This window comes from Ictalurus furcatus, chromosome 18 (genome assembly GCF_023375685.1).
Source record: "Ictalurus furcatus strain D&B chromosome 18, Billie_1.0, whole genome shotgun sequence".
NCBI lineage: Eukaryota > Metazoa > Chordata > Actinopteri > Siluriformes > Ictaluridae > Ictalurus > Ictalurus furcatus.
In genome coordinates, this window is record NC_071272.1 from 3316399 (window position 1) to 3333302 (window position 16904).

Genomic DNA, 16904 nt, shown 5'->3' on the forward strand with positions numbered 1-16904 from the left:
GATACACATGTAAAGCTTATTTTAAAAAAAAATATATATATATATTAATAAGGAATAAATCAACAAATGATGTTCCATAGGCCCGTCTGGATGTTGAAATATGTCTTAAATATTGTTAGGATTTGAGAATCTTTGGGTTATGATTTTTAAGAAGAGAGGCAACGAAAGTACACAAAAAGACGCCCTGCTACACGCTTCCACAAGAGAGTTGCCAAATGACACACGGCAATTCAAATGGCAAGATCTCTCTTTATTCAAAGGAAAACAGAGTATACATCATGCTTGACACACAACACAGACAAAGGGTTAACTATTGATTCTCTAGGCATTTAGCAGGATGCATATCAGTGTAAGAGAGGAACAACTCCATATATGGTATTCAGGAAGTCATGGAATGCGAGCAGATGTTGAGGGGCTTTATCTGTCTGTACCTGGTTGGGAAGAGTTAACACAGGAACAAAGAGGAAAAGGGAACCGAGAGGGAAGAGTGTTCACAGTAAACTTGGTGCAAACTTGGTAGTATGAGGTGTGACACTGGAGGAATTTTATTTCATTAAACTCCTAGAACCCTTTCATGGGTCCATTATGAGTGAGTTTTTTTTTTTTTTTAAACATGCTTCTCAGTACAGGTTAATGTCTTAAAATCATTGTCTGTATAACTTCCTTTACTGTAGAGATCGCAATGGATAAGGACGAGGTTGAAAATCTATAGCAAATGCATTATGTCATGCCGTATTTCTCTGGTTTTCTTTCTATCGTTTGCTCTGTAATTCTTCTTTTCTCCAGTTGTGGAGGATATAAACAAGCGGAGAGAGCCTCTACCCACCTTGGAGGCCATTTACCTCATCACCCCTACTGAGAAGGTATGAGCCTTGTCTCTCCATCAGCTAAAAGCACTTCTATCAGCAAAGGCAGGGCCATCGTACAAAAACGGCACTAAACAATAGACACACATTCAGATGATGGCGCTGGCATAGCGCACACACACTCAGACTCAAACCCACAGCTACACTATACCAGCCAGACTCAAAAGCACTTCAGCTCAGGCTGTTATGGTTTTTTTTGTTGTTGTTTTTTTTTCCATGTCTATCTTTAGTCACTCAATAGGGAGGAAGTCTGTTCACATGGCTCACACTAACCATATGTTACATGCTGTACGAAGCGCCACATCACCAAACACAGTATTGACTCAGCCTACGCAAACAATCTCAGGTTCTGCATTACCATGGGCTACCGCAGCTGCTATGGCAACGTGCACGCTCACGTATTTTATAGTGCATGCTCATGTACCCTTAACACTTATTTTCTTGTCTGTTTTCAGTCTGTGCAGACGCTCATTGGTGACTTTAAGGATCCCCATTCGTCGAAATACAGAGCAGCTCATGTGTTCTTCACTGATTGTAAGTATCAGCGCTCACCGCAGAGAAAAACAGACATGCTAGCAGAGTGCATTTAGGCATGTGAACACGTTAAGAAACGGCAAACGAATACTTAAAAAGGTTGCTACTTAATAATTAGGGGTGTGAACCTCCCGCTTTCAGACGATATGAAAGACATATTGATGCATAGTTTACGTTATTATACAGTTAAACAAGTAACGATTCATACCGCAATTCACTAATGATTCGGTTCAGCAGTGATATGATTCGTTTCAGGCCTGATCCAGTTTGAATCGTTTTTTTCTTCATAACCCAATTAACAATATATTGCTTTTACCAGAAGCCAATTATGGACCAAGGGGAGTTTCACATATATTATGTTTTACAGATATTGTGTTGTTGTACGTCAGAAACACTTGTGTATATGTTAGACTCACATGAAAATTGAACACTGTAACCAAAGTTGTGTTTGATCTACAGCTTGCCCGGATCCGTTATTCAATGAAGTGGTAAAGAGTCGCGCTTCAAAGTGTATCAAGTCTTTGAATGAGATCAACATTGCCTTCCTGCCATATGAGTCGCAGGTAAGAGACACATAAAAGGAGGTAAATCAGTACTACTAATGAAGCAAAGGCTCCAGTTTTCTTAATTTAGTCACTCACAATTCACATACAGTAGGTACAGATGAGTTGGGGCAGCCTGATACCCATTAATGCATAATTACTGGTAATTATAGTAATAATAATAGTAGTATTAATAGAAACAGTAGTAGTAGTAATACAATATTAGTAATAGTAGTAATAGAAATAGTAGCAGTAGTAGTAATAGAAATTGTAGTAGTATTATTTGTAGTAATAATAGAAACAGTAGTAGTAGTAGTAATAATAATAGTAGAAGAAGTTGTAATAATAGTAGTAGCAGTAATAGTAAATCATAAATGTTTTATCCCGACCAAAGAGGATTTCAGGAAGAGAAGCATGGTAGAAATGTATAGAGGAGTATAGACAGTTAGCATAGACAGCGAGTCATTGACAGATATGAAGAGTTCCAGAGCTGTAAGGCAGTTTGGCCCACAATGCTTTGCTTCTGATGCTGTCTGCGATGATTAATTCAATGGGCTCAGATTAGCTCTGGTTTGCTCCTGGCATGATTATACACCTTACATCCTGACAAACCAGCCTATTTAGAGACAAGGTATTGCCTAATGCACTGCCTGATCACCGGTGAGAGAAGGTTAAGAGAGGAAAAGAGGGGCATCAAGGAAAACTTGTCTGCTGAACAGAAGGACGGTCATCTGAGGGAACACAGTTGGGGGGAGGTGTCGGTGGAGAAGCACAGCCCAGTGCTCCAGAGAGAGGGAGATAGCAGGACTGCAGGGGGAGATGAAAAATATGAGACGTTTAAGAAACACAAAGGCAGGAAGGAAAGGCTGGAGTCTCGGTGTGTCACCGAGGATTGATTCTCTCACTGCTATCACTGCATGGTGTGTTTGTGTGTGTGTGAGAAAGAGAAAGAGAGAGCGATACAAATCAGAGTCATGGCAGTTCAGTTGTTCATTCAATCATTTTCATGTAGAGCATGCACTGATGAAGGTTTACGCCTGTGTATCCAGGTGTACTCTCTGGATAACCCTGATGCCTTCCAGAGTTTCTACAGCCCCCATAAGACTCAGATGAAAAACCCAGTGATGGAAAGACTAGCTGATCAGCTGGCCACGCTGTGTGCCACGCTCAAGGAGTACCCTGCTGTCCGATACCGTGGGTGAGACACTAATAACTCAGCCCTTCTTGCTACTTCGAGTGGTTAATATTCAGCCTTCCAGGGAAATAAAACCATCCAGTCTGAGAAGGATTTATACTGAAGGCAGTACAATGGAAAGATTTGAACTATCTGTGAACCTATAATTCTGCACTGCCACAGACAAAACGATCAGCAGTATTGCTATATATTGATTTGCTGATCCCACTTTTTTTTTTTTTTTTATGTTTGATGCAATACCAACATCTCCGATACCAGAGCGCATCCTCTTAGTTATCTTAGTGCCTGTTTATCTCTTTGTCCATCAACGCAGCGAGTATAAAGACAACGCCACTCTGGCTCAGCTGGTGCAGGACAAACTGGATGCTTACAAGGCAGATGACCCCACAATGGGAGAGGTGAGGATCTCCACTAGTGGCCTAAACGGAGTCTCGTCGTAGCGGTTAGCTCTTATGGCTAAATATTAATAATGATTTCTGTACACAGGGTCCTGACAAGGCTCGCTCGCAGCTCATCATTCTGGATCGGGCTTTTGATCCCGTCTCTCCTGTCCTTCACGAACTCACTTTCCAGGCCATGGGCTACGATCTGCTGCCCATTGAGAACGATGTCTACAAGTAAGTCTTTGATTTTTAACCAATCAGGAAAGCTGGCTGAACTCTGTCTACAGTGTACCCTGGGAGCCAGGTGAAGGTTAAGAATACAATATGAGAAATCGTCAATAAACAATAGAACTTTATTCAGGAATTGATCTGAATGCAGATTTACCCGTCACAAGCAGGTAAACTCTGGCACTGGATGATTCCTTTGTGAATTTAGCACTGCTGAAGGTAAACTACTGTCTTATGTCTCGAAAGCAGCATGACGGGTCAAATCGTGACAGAGCAGACTGTTTAAAAAAAACAAAAAACAAACCCATTATTGTAGTAGTGTACAGTATTTTGTAGTGTTGTCAAAATTCTCCACGGACAAATGACACTGCGCCGTAATTCACGTGTACTACCGAGGCACGCCATTTCATCACTAATTACCACACTGTATGGCCATTTCTTCTAGTTCAAAATGTACTACATGCTGTATACATAAATGTAAATACAAAATGGGTTTAACAGCCACTAAATCCAGCAAATATTCATTAGAGGTGTATTTAAGGCACCAGTTTTAGCATTTCTGTTCTGTTGTGTTTTCAGTTTGGTAGATAATTTGTTAGGTTCAAATCGTGCATGTAACAAGAGGTCACGATGATGCTTCTCATGAGCGCTCAATAGTCGTAAGTGTCCGAATTCAACCCGCTGTGTCTTTGCTTCTGCTGACTACTAAACACCGATCAGCCATAACATTAAAAACACTGACAGGTGAAGTGAAGAACATTGATTATCAATTCAGTCGGTTCTGGAAGTTGATGTGTTGGAAGCAGGAAAAATGGACAAGCGTAAGGATCTTGAACCACTTTGACAAGGGCCAAATTGTTATGGCTAGACGACTGGGTCAGAGCATCTCTAAAACGCCAGATGTTGTGGGGTGTTCCCGGTATGCAGTGGTTAGTACATACCAAAAGTGGTCCAAGGAAGGACAAATGGTGAACCGGCGACAGGGTCGTGGGAGCACAAGGCTCATTGATGCGCGTAGGGAGCGAGGATTAGCCCGTCTGGTCCGATCCCACAGAAGAGCTACTGTAACACAAACTGGTTTAAAAAAAAAAAGTTAATGTGGTGTGATAGAAAGGTGTCAGAACACACAGTGCTTCACAGCTTAATGTGTATGGGGCAGACCGGTTAGAGCGCCCATGCTGACCTCTGTCCACTCCAAAAATGCCTACAGTAGGTACGTGAGCATCAGAACTGGACCATGGAGCAGTGGAAGAAGGTGGGCTGGTCTGATGAATCACGTTTTCTTTTACATCACGTGGACGGCCGGGTGCGTGTGCAACGCTTACCCGGGGAAGAGAAGGCACCAGGATGCACTATGGGAAGAAGGCAAGCCAGCGGAAGCAGTGTGATACTCTGAGCAATATTCTGCTGGGAAATCTTGGGTCCTGGCATTCATGTGGCTGTTACTTTGACACGTACCACCTACCTAAGCATTGTTGCAGACCAAGTACACCCCTTCATGGCAACAGTATTCCCTAATGGCAGTGGCTTCTTTCAGCAGGATAACGCTCCCTGCCACACTGCAAACATAGTTCAGGAATGATCTGAGAAACATGACAAAGAGTTCAAGGTATTGACTCGGCCTCCAAATTCCCCAGATCTCAATCCGATCCAGCATCTGTCGGATGTGCTGCACAAACAAGTCCGATCCACGGAGGCCGCACCTCGCAACTTACAGGACGTAAAGGATCTGCTGCTAATGACTTAGTGCTAGATACCACGGTACACCTTCAGAGGTCTTGTGGAGTCCATTTCTCAGAGCTGTTTTGGTGGCACAAGGGGAACCTACACAATATTAGGCAGGTGGTTTTAATGTTATGGCTGATCGGTGTATACATAGTGCTCTATGTACTAGAACAGTCTATATAGCGAATAGTGAAGGAGTGAGGGAATGATGTTGTAGCTGGCCAAACAAGCATACAATTAGACAGGATGTCTTTGTATGCTGTAGCATTACAATTCCCCTTTACTGGAACCCAGCTGATCAGATTTCAGAAGCACATCTGGGGTGACGATATTTTGCCATAGCGGCAGGCGACAAACACGTTTAAGTTCGAGTCCTGCCGTTATGACGAAGAGATGCCGAAGCTTCAGTATGGGCGCTGTATTGCAGGTACGAAACCAGTGGAATGGGAGACTCTCGGGAGAAAGAGGTGCTGCTACATGAGGACGATGACCTGTGGGTGTCTCTGCGGCACAAGCACATCGCTGAGGTGTCCCAGTGAGTAGCTGCTCTATCTAACCAAACAAACATTCTCTTTTCTTCTACATTGTTTCTTCGTCCTTTCGACGTTTCTAATAGAAGGTACTCAGTTCAGCTGTGTTCCTTCACAGGGAGGTGACAAAATCTCTGAAGGATTTCTCAGCCAGCAAACGGATGAACACTGGAGATAAGGTACAGGAAGGCAGGAGTATACTGTATAGACCGGAATGTTCTGTAGTGCGTTGTGTACTGAGCTGAGCTGAGCCGAGCCGAGCCGTGATGGCTGACTCATCTCGACACGACGTTCCCCGAGAACGCGGCAGTTTAATATTACTGACAGTGCGCACACACTCACGCATTCATGTTCAAGCAAGGTTGTTATTTGCAACTGTAATACAGGAGCACAACGGACTATATTAGGCTTTTGCTTCTCTACTTAAAAGCAGGGTTTGCGTGTGCGGGTGTTTAAGTGTTCATTTTGCATTTCAGGCCACGCTGAGGGATTTGTCTCAGATGCTGAAGAAGATGCCGCAGTATCAGAAAGAGCTCAGCAAGGTGAGAGAGGACACTGAGCCAGATGGGAAGCATGCTAACGTAAAACAGTGTTGTAACGGTGCGGTGCGAATTGGATAAGCATTAACACGTGAATGCCTGCGTCTCTGCAGTACTCTACTCACCTGCAGCTGGCAGAAGACTGCATGAAGCACTATCAGGGCACTGTGGACAAGCTGTGCCGTGTTGAGCAGGTAGCACATCAACAATCATAACTGTAAATCATAAGTCGTGCTTTATTTCTTACAAAACATAAGATTTTTAGGCTCCTCCGTTCCTTAAAGTATACTGCAAACCTGCTCCAGTTTTAAAACAAACCCTTACACCGTTGCTGTTGCTGTCGTGCAGGACCTGGCCATGGGAACAGATGCAGAAGGCGAGAAGATTAAGGACCCCATGAGGGCCATCGTGCCAATCCTGCTCGACGCCAACGTCAGCACCTACGACAAGATCCGCATCATCCTGCTCTATATTTTCCTCAAGAATGGTCAGGGAGATCCACACTAGATCCACACGCACGTGTACAGTTGTGGTGTTCAGTTGCAGTAGCGATCCTTTTCATTTTGTGTGTGCGCTCACTAGGAATCACAGAGGAGAACCTGAACAAGCTGATCCAGCATGCACAGATCCCTCCTGAGGACAGTGAGATCATCACCAACATGGCTCACCTGGGTGTCCCCATCATCACAGACGTGAGGCGCTCTCTCTCTTTCGTTTTGCTCTTGCGCGCTGTTTTTCTGCTCGCCGCTCACGTCCTCTTTTGTTTGTGCGTGGTCCAGTCCACCCTGCGCCGGGGGAAGAAGATGGACCGTAAGGAGCGTGTGAGTGAGCAGACCTACCAACTCTCTCGTTGGACCCCACTGGTCAAGGACATCATCGAGGTAAAACACGCTCTCTCTTTGGCCTGGGTTTGCGTATAAGCATTAAACCGCTCGAGGGTGTGTGCTACAGTGATTTTATCATGAGTAAGAGTGTTCTTTAGCATGACGCTAAGCAGAGTACCTAAAACTCCCGTACCCATGAGAAAATCATTGTAACACACACACACGCTTTTGAGTGGCTTATTGCTTTTATAAAATGGTGACCAAAAAAAAACCAACATGATAAAATCTACTCCATGCAATGTAGTGAACACTTAAAGGCTTAAGTGAGACAGTTTTATTATCAGGGTAGGTCAGATTTTTAGAAACAAAACTACCCGTTTGGATTAATGCTTTTCTGTACACATCTATACACACACAGGGGCAATGGTGGCTTGGCGGTTAAAGCTGTGGGTTACTGATCAGAAGGTCGTGGGTTCAAGCCCCAGCACTGCCAAGCTGCCACTGTTGGGCCCTTGAGCAAGGCTCTTAACCCTTTCTGCTCCAGGGGGCGCTGTATCATGGCTGACCCTGTGCTGATCCTGGCATTCTGGGCTATGCGAAGAAAAGAATTTCACTGTGCTGTAATGTATACGTGACCAATAAACACTTGTTATCACTCACCCCTCATGGATTTCACAGGATGCCATTGAGGACAAGCTGGACACCAAGCATTACCCTTATATCTCGACTCGCTCATCCTCCTCGTTCAGCACTTCAGCAGTCAGGTACACACACACACACATATTCACAAGCATTCACTGTAAAGACTGAAGATCAGTAGTCATCTGTGTGCAGAGAGGGGGAGGGAGAACAGAGATCAATAGCGTGATCAGTGACTAGGCCCATGGAGAGGACACACAGGCATAAATGTACCTATTTGTTTTTGCATTTAAGATACAATCATGAGTTTTTCAACCGAATCACTTTCCACTGAAGAGTTTTGACACGATTTTGAACATAACTCAAAGTCTAGGAGCAATTGTCTTGAGCTTGCATATATACGTGTGGCGGTGTGGGGAAACCTGTCCGATAGCTCTGCACCTGAACTTGGCTGAAAAATCAGCTCGTAAAAAATTGTTTTCTTCTGCTTACTACATACGTTGACCTCTCTCCTTTAAGAAGCCAGCAATATAATTCAACCAAAATGACCAATATTTACTTTCAAATCTTGCCTATGCTATCGTCCTGCAGAGATCACACTGAGGAAGAACCTTTTGGATAATTATATGCCGTAGCCAAGCCTAGTCAGTTCGGTTTGTAATCGGATACCGACTCTCAAAATGCTTGCCATGCGCCGTTACGTCAGAATCCAAACAGAGAAGAGTGCTTACATAAAGAGACGTCGACAACCAGACAAAAAGAACCGAAGCGACCGAATCGATCGGCGATTTACAGTATTTCCTGGCTGATGAGAAAATCGAGTGACCAGACGACAATGAGGCGTGTGTTTAAATGCTGCGAGTGACTTTTAGCTCGCTTGATGAGGCAGAGACTTAAGGAGATGATGCTGAGAATTCATTTCCTGTTGTGAACTCATCATTCAAATTTGGCAGTAGGGCCGTGCGATACGACAAAGAAGAAGAATGACGTCGAATCAACGGCGTTCACGCAGTACCGTTTCATTTGACATTATTAAACATGTAAAAAAGGAAAATGCTTCACCATACCAACGATATCTCAGAAAAGTGTATCGCATAATCGTCTATCACGATATCGATATTATATCGCACAGCCCTATGTTGTTTTTCAATAATTTGCATAGATTAAGTTGTGACTCTAGAGGTAAGTGGGGAGTCTTTCAGTACAATTGGAATGAAATCTGTAATACCATTTTCTCCCTTTTTCATACATACACACACACATATATATATACACATACACATATCACCATATGAATTGTTTTCCCAGGCCGCCACACGTACGCTACAGATGTGTTAAATAGAGAATGTTGAAAACACAGTGGAGAATACTTTTAATGACGTTACGGCCACTGACTTCAACGACATATGGCCCGTTGAAACCATTATCGTGATAGATTATTATAGAGATTAGCGGTCTAAGAACGTAATGTGCTCACGTGCATTTAGTGCCATTGCGATTAAAGACGCATGACTGCACCTGTTTGACTTCTCTATAGCATCGTTCTTGCTCATTAACACGTCCTTTTCCTGGCAGTGCCCGATACGGCCACTGGCACAAGAATAAGACCCCTGGAGAGTACCGCACTGGGCCACGTGTCATTGTCTTCATCATTGGTGGAGTGTCTTTCAGCGAGATGCGCTGCGCCTATGAGGCCACGCAGGCCAGCGGAAAATGGGAGGCCATCATCGGTGAGTGTGTAGCCTGGAGGTGTTACTGGGTACTTGCAAGGATAGCATTTACATACATTAGCTTTTACATTGCAGACTATTCTTCAAAAGTTTAAAAGTTGATCTTAATCCCTACTGACACTGACACATGCGGATCAGAGGCAGTAGTGCACTTTTGAGCTTAGAACTGTCCTCAATATCTAGAAAATAACGTCTTCGTACTGTCATTCCAGTGAAAAACGTTCTCTAGAAAGTGGAAAACACCGTCATCATCGTGTTGACTGTCTTATGTTTAAAAGCAGAACCGTCAGCGAATCAGTGATCTGCTTGGTTTGGTGTTTGGTTTGCTTTCCTGACAGTATCGTAAGACAAACTCACAATCAGACCACTGAGCCAATACCAATTTAATGCCTTAAACCAGGGGCTCACAGTTTTTTGCAGGTAAAAAGTTCCGTGGACCCCATGGTACAGTTGTATTTTATGAGCATAATCAAACTATACAAATATTCGGCTCATTATTTAAACGTCTACAAAAGATAATCTGGCTATTTATTAGACCTACAGGGCATTTTTCGTGAAAAATTCCGTTCACAGAGCCCATTAGGTCCAAAGTGACGTTATTGACAAGCCTACTTGTATTTGTTATTGAGTTATTGATATTTGGATTAAACCATTTAAGTGACCAGCCAAAAAAGGCTAAACTCAATAATAAATATTATAACTTTGATAAAGCTGGCTTGTGATTTCCAGCACTGTAATGAAATGAAATTAATGAATTAATTAAAAAAAGACTTCTGGCTATGCAAACCCCACTTTTTTGCCTTAAAAAAAATTCCCCACTCTTTTACCTACATACTAGGCTCTAATACAATGACACTATCTGTATCTGTACATGTTTATTGCTCCAAATATTGGTATTGGATTTAAACCAGAAGTAGGTAGGACCTAATCCGGAAGAGTTTTTGGTTTTTGTAATACGGATAAAAAAATTATTTGTGTTTGTACCTACAGTACATGTGACATCAACAAATTTACTTGCTTCAGTTTCCCAAAATATAAACATACTAGTAGCCCAAATGATATCGTCTGGACCCTGACCAGGCAGTTACTAAGGATGAATGAAAATGCATTGTAAATATAAATGCATTGTTCACATTTATGTTAATGAATGTGGTCTTTCTTTGTCTTTCCCGCAATTAAAAACCTCCTGCTTACGTGACTTTTCGACGAGGTAACGTGCCAACGTTATCTCTTCATTCTGAATATTTGGTGACATCCCTGCTGGATATCTTCGCTATTAGTCTCAGAGTAATTAATGAGTACTTTATAGGAGTTAGTGAATAATGTCTTTCGCAACAAACAATAATGAGATCGTTTACGTGGTTAATTAAGCAATATCGCACTCACTGTTGTACTAAATTTCAGCATGGCTGGGATTCGGCCATAGGCACGAGGCGGCACGATTGAGTGCGATACTGCTTTTATACGACAGTTAACTGTATTTCGGACACAATATGGCCAAATGTTCTGTTTATTTTTGTTCCGCTAGCAGAAATAGATCCCACAGAAGCCACACTAGCATATCTTGCATCGTTATGTTGAAACTTGTCCTTGGCTGATTCGCATCCTTGTATGTGTTTGGTTGTTAATGTGACTCCATCAATGTCTTCATCAAAATAATTACAGTACATCAAATTCTATTCATTAAGTTATCAAGCTCAAGGTCTAGGAAATATCCTTTCGAGGCTTGTATACAGTTTATATTCATGCTGTTTAGACAGAATGGCCTTAATAGGAGTAAACACTAAGACCATTCGAAGACCATTCATTACATAAACGCTGGGGTTTATGAATGTATTATGAGAAATGGATGCATTGAAATGGTTGCTTAACCCCTCTTTTCTTCAAGACGACTGAAAGGTGGCGAAAGACAAAATGGGGATTGCTTTGTTTGATGATAACCGAGCGTGAAGCCACCTTTGTTCCTCCGCAGGTTCCACCCACACGCTCACCCCAACCAAATTTCTAATGGATCTGCAGCATCCCGACTTCCGAGAGTCCACTAGGGTGTCCTTTGAGGACCCCGTTCCCTCAGACGATTGAGAGAAAGAGGGAAGGGTGGGAGAGAAAGAGAGAGAGAGAGAAAGAGAGAGAAATCACACTCTGACAAAGTAAAGGCAGCCGCTCGAAGAAGCCCTTTCTGTATCCCCACAGCACAAGGGTTTCTTTTCCTCCTTACTTCCAGTTTTACTCCCGCCCTTGCAGAGATGAGCGTTTGGCCTCCGCCTCAGTGCATGGAGAACCTGCCAGTCTAAAGAAGGCTCCACCCACTGCTGGTTAGAGACCAATCAGTGTCCATATCAGAGACCAACAGCTGGTCATGATTGGTGGATTACTCTGACATATAGAGCTGCAGCGAGTGGAGCCTCTTTGGAGCAGCCATGCAACGGGTGCTGACTCCATCCCTGCCGTTCCCATTCCTCTCAGCCGGGTGGATTAACCTGCATTTTTCCTAGCATACGCCCTCTAACCCAGTGGTGCATCTTCTTCTTCGGGTGACGAGGAGCTCCTACATTTGCCCACCCACAATTTCATATTCGTCATGTTTAATTTCTTTTTTTTTTTGCAGATTAATCTACCCAAGAGATTAATCGTATTCCAGTTAATTTAGAATAACAACCCAAGAATATCATTCACATCAATTAACAGAGCTCCTTTCTTTGATGCTGAATTTCAGCAGGGCATTTCAAGGACATATTTTTCTTTTTCCTTTTATTCAAACAAACCACCACACATCACTTCTACATGAGCAAGTGAGCGTCTGCGATGATTGCACAGCAATACTCTCCATTTGGATAACCGCCATATTGCCAGTTTCCAAATTGCTGCATTACTTTGTTTTTTTTAACTGGAGCAATTTGGTGAAGTAATGTGTGACTCACCTGCAGATGCCAAAACTTGAAATGTAGCCGTGTTCTCTCGATATGCTTTAGCACTACAAAAATCCAATCCGTTTTGTCCTTGCCTATTGCTAATTACCTTAATAATTAGTTAGCATCGCTTTAAAATTGCAACACGGACTGCCAAAACCTTTTAAATGATAATTTTCGAATCAAATGTACAATATGTAAAGTACGTTACCATACTAGTTATGAAAAATTCTTCAAAACTGCTTCAGAATTCCTAAATAGGACTTTTAAACGGTATTTGGTGTGTTTTTGTCAAAACTCGGTTCTGTATGCTGTAAAAAAGTGACGTATAATTTGTAGTTCATGTGTTACACATGCACAAACTCTGGGGGAAAAAAAAAAAAAAAAAATTTTACTCCGGTTGATTCATTTTCTAAAACAGCAGCGCTGACATTCGTTCTGGCTGTAATTCGAATCACAGATTTATATTAACGCGCTCGATCGAAAACGTTTCCGTCCTCACGACTAAATCACAGGGGCTTGTATGGTAGAATACGACAATCTAATAGTAATAATACACAATATATTTAACATTGATGGAAGGAGTCTCCAGGGCAAGAGCTTTGAATTAGTCACAAATTTAAAGTTTGCTGCCGCGGGAGAGTCTTCAGGACAGAGAACATTCCTTTTTTTTTTTTTTTTTTTTTGCTTTCTTGGTAACAACCTCAATTGTTTTCTTCAAGAGAAAGTGAAGGAACAACTGTTTATAACTGTTAGAAAGTAAGCGATACAGGAACTCGTTTTGCAGACGTTCCACAACATTAAATGTAACTATAAATGGATAAAATAAAACTGTTTCATTCCTTACTTAATCTAGTTACATATGCATAAATGCTCATTTGTTATTGCTCACGAATTTAAAGACAAATGGGTAATACCTTTAACAATTTTTAGTTAATATAATGTCCTGATTTTATCAAACTAGATATTAAGTTATATATTATATAAAAAAAACATATATATATTATATATATATATATATATATAAACATAAACTAGTTGCCTAGTGAACCGTGTGCTAAAGCTATATTCTCTTTATATATCCCCCCCCTTTTTAAAAATTGGTTTATTATTTCTGGATTTTCTAAATGATAGCGATCACCATTTGCAGTATGCCAGCCCTAACCCATACTGCATACATTCAACACCTACTGAACTATTCAGTCATTTTATACTCCACAAATAAAGTTTGTTTCTGTTCTGGCTTTTTATTCCAGTCGTTTCATCTAGCTGGTGTTAGAGAGTTCATTGTGATTCTAGCCAGAGCTCAGTAAAGCTGCATGTTTATTTGATGTGGTCCGGGTGGTTAAAGGACAGAAAGGTATGTATGTGGTTTAAGGACTAAATTTGATCCAAAAATCTGACACAACTCTGGATTTCCATCCCTACTCAATTATAATGGTGCCATACAGCAGTTTTTGATGATTGAAATTCTGTAAATAATCATCTAAGCGTAAATGGTCCGACGTGTTTAGCCACTATAAACATGACTTGAGTTTGTTTTAGAATTTACAATTATTTACAGTGAAATTATTTTTCTTTTAGAATATAAGTAAAAGGAAATGTGCAGCTTTGCTACAGAAACAAACACGTGAACCGTACATTGAAAGGATGTCGAGAACTGAATCAAGCATTTGTTCCAGCTGGGCTATGAGAAGTTCAGAATTTTTCATAATCATTTTTGACATTTTTTGAGACTCGAACCACAATAATAATAATAATGAAAAAATAAATGAATAAAATGAATTCCAGGTGGCACAAATGTTTGATTAATTGTGAACCTATTGTTTCTTCTTGAGAAGAAATGTGTCTTCAGCTATTTATCTAAAAAAAAAAAAAAAAAAAAAAAAGATTCAGATCCACTCTTGAATTGACGTCACATGAATGGAGTAGATTTTCACCCTCTTTTTTTCTTTCTGGGTTTGGGTTTTTTCCCCACTACGTCTGTCGTAGTGCCTCTACAAATTTTTACCTTGTCTCGTGACACGTTCACGACGTGCGGCCATATTGAAGACGTCATTTCCCCTCATTTTTAAGCGTTTGATCTCCTGCATTCCAGTTAGTGTTTAAAGTTTTCCTAAAACCTTTTCGTTCTTCGGTTCGTGACATTACACGATCTTTACGTGGAGTAGATACAACAGCTGAAAACACATTTAGAGGTAAGCCGATTTGCCTGTATAGTTCTAACGTGTGCATATATTGTCTGTTTCTCCATGGCTGCCGTCACTCCTGCAGGCTCAACCACTGTCGTCACCCCTACCGTGCTCCTGGATGCACTCAAGACCATGAACAAACCAGACGAGGATCAGACAAGCTAAAACCCTCCCTCTCTTCTCTTCTATCTGATCGCCCCAAATCCCCTGCTCCTATATTAATGTGTATGCATCTTGCCTGAAAAGAAAAATGTAAAAGAAAAAAAAAACAAAAAACAATGGAAACACTGACTTAAAAAATGAGATATATAAATATATATATAAATATATATAGTATGTTGAAAAGCAAAAGAATCATTGTAAGTATTCTCATGTTTTACAATGGATGCAAATGTTTAAACTGTTGAAATAAGGTTTAAATATCAAAGGCCATTTGAAACAGAAAGAACCAAATATTGATAATATTACTGATATTGGATGCTCGGAAATGTGTAAATGGTAGAATCTTAGAATCATTGGTGTGATTTTATCATGGTTGTGGATGGGGGAGGGACAAGCAAGTCGTTTGTATGTGAGCGCCAGTCGAGAACTTCATTCAATCATATCATTTCTCTTGCTTTACGACGAAATCCTGTCATTCGTCATGCTGTATGCTGAACGCTCTGGTTTTAGATTCATAGTCATGCATGCCATGGAATCTTATTTGTGGCCATTTTGAAATCTGAGGGGGAGGAGGGGGGGGAAAAAAAAAAAAAAAAAAAAGAAAGCTAGTGATTTTGACACTGACTGAACTGAATCTGCTGAGGGAAACCAAAGCAGTTGATGAGAAAAACTGATGAGTCAAACGTCAAATGTAAATAGCTCCAGAATGCAAATATCGGCCCTCGCCGATCGGCCTCAGATCTGGCTCTATCTACTCGCCAGGACCTTTTATTTGATTGCTCTGCAGAGAATTTCACGTTTTAGTGTCAAAAAGGCCATTGCTTGCAATTTGAGAATACTCTCAACAGAAAAAAGGGCCAGCTGTACTTCAGTATCGTATCCTGTCCGATTAAGTCTTATCATTGGCTAGTAAACGATGTTTAACCGGGCCATGCACTGAGTCGTGTGATGTTGTATATGCCATATGTTGATGTTTTACCGTCTCCCTGTTGACTTTTCTGACTGTGAAGTAGTACTTTTGTTTTTTTCTCTCGATAATACAAAGCCAATGTGTTTGTGATGTTCGAGCTGTACCGTAGTTGTAGTAGTAACAGAAAAAAAAGAAGATTTAATTAGCAACGATCTATATTTGGTTTGTCTGTTCGTTAGTGCAGCGTAACTCTTCCACTGGTGAATGGCTTCGCAAAGAGATGTAATCCCATATTCTTTTTTTTTTTTTTTTTTTTACTTCCCGTTCTATTTATTCCTATTTTATTCCTCTGCTCCGGCAACCAGGTTGTATAATGCACTATGGGTTTTCTGTGACGCGAATGCTTGTTCATTTTTAGTCCTTTTATTTTTGGTTTGCTGTTGTAAAAGCACCGAGTGTGTCTACTAGATTTATATCAAATTTATTTATCAGAGAAAAAAAATATTCATTAATAAAAGTTTAGTCTGTCTCAATCCTGTTTATCTTTGCTGGGATTTCATGTTTGCAAGCGTTGAAGCACAAACAAAAGTAAACTTGATGTGTACTGATGTAATAAGACTGTCCAATAAATTGGCTTCCATTACTGCAAAGAATCGGTATAATTTTTCTACACGCATATCAGCAGGAGTGAATTGAAGTGAAACTCGGCGTGCGAGCTTATGTGTAAAAGTGCAATAATAATAATAATAATAATAATAATAAATAATAATAATAATAATAATGCAGGGTCTGTGATAGCAGGGTAATACATCATTCATCTTACCTGAGGAAGTGTTTCTGGAAAGCGTCCAAATACCTGCAGCAACAACACTCTCAAGGTCAGTATAGTCAAGAAACGATGCTGAATTATGTCTAAAGGAACGACTGAAGGAAGTATTAAGAGCCATTTTAATAACTGTTTTTTTCTAATAATGGTACAAAAGTACAAAAACGTGC

At 41.0% G+C, this 16904-nt stretch overlaps 1 protein-coding gene across 2 annotated transcripts in view; it reads left to right on the forward strand.

Moving 5' to 3' along the window:
- stxbp1a (syntaxin binding protein 1a) overlaps positions 1–16551 on the forward strand; it is a 31384-nt gene extending 14833 nt beyond the window's left edge. The window contains exons 4-20 of one of the 2 annotated variants that reach the window (XM_053648364.1): positions 787–863; positions 1322–1400; positions 1860–1963; positions 2992–3140; positions 3451–3535; positions 3624–3754; positions 5901–6008; positions 6122–6182; positions 6480–6545; positions 6656–6736; positions 6891–7029; positions 7125–7234; positions 7322–7423; positions 8045–8130; positions 9581–9735; positions 11708–11885; positions 14919–16551. In XM_053648364.1, coding sequence (XP_053504339.1) covers positions 787–863; positions 1322–1400; positions 1860–1963; positions 2992–3140; positions 3451–3535; positions 3624–3754; positions 5901–6008; positions 6122–6182; positions 6480–6545; positions 6656–6736; positions 6891–7029; positions 7125–7234; positions 7322–7423; positions 8045–8130; positions 9581–9735; positions 11708–11817 — 1643 coding nt within the window. In that variant the 3' untranslated portion in view covers positions 11818–11885; positions 14919–16551. The remainder of the gene's footprint in view (positions 1–786; positions 864–1321; positions 1401–1859; positions 1964–2991; positions 3141–3450; positions 3536–3623; positions 3755–5900; positions 6009–6121; positions 6183–6479; positions 6546–6655; positions 6737–6890; positions 7030–7124; positions 7235–7321; positions 7424–8044; positions 8131–9580; positions 9736–11707; positions 11886–14918) is intronic. The other variant, XM_053648363.1, reaches the window with a different exon arrangement.
- Positions 16552–16904: the final 353 nt, after the last annotated feature.